Below are 2,054 nucleotides of genomic sequence, written 5' to 3'. Positions count from 1 at the left end.
CCCACAGCTTCTCCTTGAATTGTGCCTGGTTGATAGTGACTGACTCTGACTTCTGTTGTTGGATCCAACAACAGAAGTCAGAGTTAGCTGGTTGTATGTGTAGTAGCAGTCCAGCTTCTTGTGGCTGTACCCAGGCCAGCAGAGTCACTACCCTGGAAGGTGATGAAGAAGACTTTGGCGCCTCTATGGTACATGGAGGCCTGCACACTGGTTTGATGTGTATTACACTGCATTCATTTTTTTGCATGATGATATCAGGGCTGGAGATCAGTGGCAAGGAGATGGGGATGCACCAGTATCAACATGCAACAGAGGACATCAAGAAGACCAAAGCAGATATCCTTCTTGCTCTTGTTGTTATCATTCTTACTCTCATCCTTTGCAATCTTGTGCATGATGTCATTGCTCAGGAGCTGGTTGTTGTGACAATAGTGTGGGCATGGCTCCAGCATGCCCTGCCAGGTGGACCAATAATGCCCAGGGCCTTGCATTGTCCTTCATCATTGTCACTGAAGACTGTTGGATTGCAGAAGGTGGTGGGGCTGATGTAGCACAGCCACATTGGGTATGAATTGTCTGCCAATCCCTGCAGCAGTGTGATTGCCATAATGTGCTTGCACTGCTTACTGGTGTAGATGTAGTAGGGGCACAAGCAGGTACCAAGATCAGTGTTGACATGGTAGCTACTAATGGCAAAGAGCTGCAGCACAACTTCAACAATCAAATTGAGATGCTTGTGCAGCATTGCCGCACCATTCACTTTGGTATGTTGCATTCACTTCTTCAATGTCATAATATCATTGTCCACTATGCTCTGGCCTTGAACTGATTGAGAGTGGGAGGCCATATTGTGTAGCCTTGTAGAGGCCATCCAGGCTGACAACATGTTGGCCCCATTTGTGAACAATCTTGCACACATTTGGGGCCATGAGGACAATGAGGAAGGGGTGGCAATTGTTCCAGGCCTCCTCAATGGTCTCATCACCTTCAGTGGGGAACAGGACAGTGGGTGTGATGTTGGGCCACTCAATTGTTGCTTGCAGGATGGACACAAGGCCCTCTCATGTTGCAGGTGCTGTGTGTAAGCCAGCATGTTGGTGACTTGCACCTGTGTTGGTGTGATGGCAGTGCTGACTGTCCCAGTGCTTGTGCAGGTGCAGCACCTCCTTTGTTGAGCATCCTGTGCCACCATTACTCAGCCCATCTCAATCAAGCATTTCCACCTGAATGTGGCGTGCCATCTGCATCTGCCCAAGGACTGGCTGGAAGAGCTTGCCATGGCTACCCTTGTGCCACAGGCACATGTACTGGAGATCATGTACATATGCTGCCCACTGCAGTGCCTTTCTGCAGGCCACCTCCTTATTGCTTGTTGCCTCCACAGGCTTCTTACAGTTTGCACTGCCTTTGCAGTTGGTAACTGCATCCACCATGCCACCTTGCAGAAGTCTGGTGTGGCAGGGTGTTTGCCACACCACCACACCACCAGCACTGTCACTGGGATGCAACACAAGAACCTCCACTCCTCCCCCCACCATTGCTGGATCTCCACTGGCACCTCCATCTTATTTTTTTTCTGTACAGAAACTGATGGGTGAGGTGTTGAAATACAAAAAGGAAGGCTCAATCCTTTTTTTAACCTTTTCCACGATGTTGCTGCTGACCCCCCCTCCCTTTCCGCGTTTTTGGCATGACCAGCCAATTTTTAACTTGTCCCACTCCAAGCTTTTAGCGTATTGCAATCAAAAATGTCAAGATCTCACACAACAAAAATGTTCAGCAGCTGAACTTTCCTGTGATGGCACTTTTTCTTATTGTGCTATTGGTAGTGCGCCAAGTTGTCATCACCAGTTGTGGAGATGGCAGAGCAACCATAGATTGGAATAACACCAGGCACCTTTCTGGCGCCACTTTTGAGCATTCGTCTGTTTTGGGCAATAAGCTGAGCCCCGCAACGCGAACGGACGCAGAAGAAGGGCGCAGCCCCAGTCCCGTTTACGTCTCAAAATCTACAAGAGAGTGATAGATGGATTTCACGTGGCGCACGCAAGTGG

General features: G+C 49.2%; 2 protein-coding genes across 2 annotated transcripts; both read right to left on the bottom strand.

The window, feature by feature from the left end:
* Positions 1–406: 406 nt before the first annotated feature.
* ACA1_364900 (SWIM zinc finger domain containing protein) lies at positions 407–775 on the bottom strand (the record flags this gene model as incomplete). The annotated part of the gene is made up of 1 exon (XM_004335917.1): positions 407–775. One exon carries the CDS (start codon positions 773–775, stop codon positions 407–409), a length of 369 nt encoding a protein of 122 aa, XP_004335965.1.
* A 22-nt stretch (positions 776–797) lies between these two features.
* ACA1_364890 (uncharacterized protein) lies at positions 798–1,433 on the bottom strand (the record flags this gene model as incomplete). The annotated part of the gene is made up of 3 exons (XM_004335916.1): positions 798–1,060; positions 1,109–1,166; positions 1,224–1,433. The coding sequence occupies 3 exons, from the start codon at positions 1,431–1,433 to the stop codon at positions 798–800; spliced, it is 531 nt and encodes a 176-aa protein (XP_004335964.1).
* Between the last annotated feature and the right edge of the window lie 621 nt (positions 1,434–2,054).

This window comes from Acanthamoeba castellanii (assembly GCF_000313135.1).
Source record: "Acanthamoeba castellanii str. Neff unplaced genomic scaffold scf7180000084641, whole genome shotgun sequence".
Taxonomy (NCBI): domain Eukaryota; phylum Discosea; order Longamoebia; family Acanthamoebidae; genus Acanthamoeba; species Acanthamoeba castellanii.
Note: the sequence above shows the minus strand (reverse complement) of the source record. Positions and strands in the feature narration are given on the sequence as shown.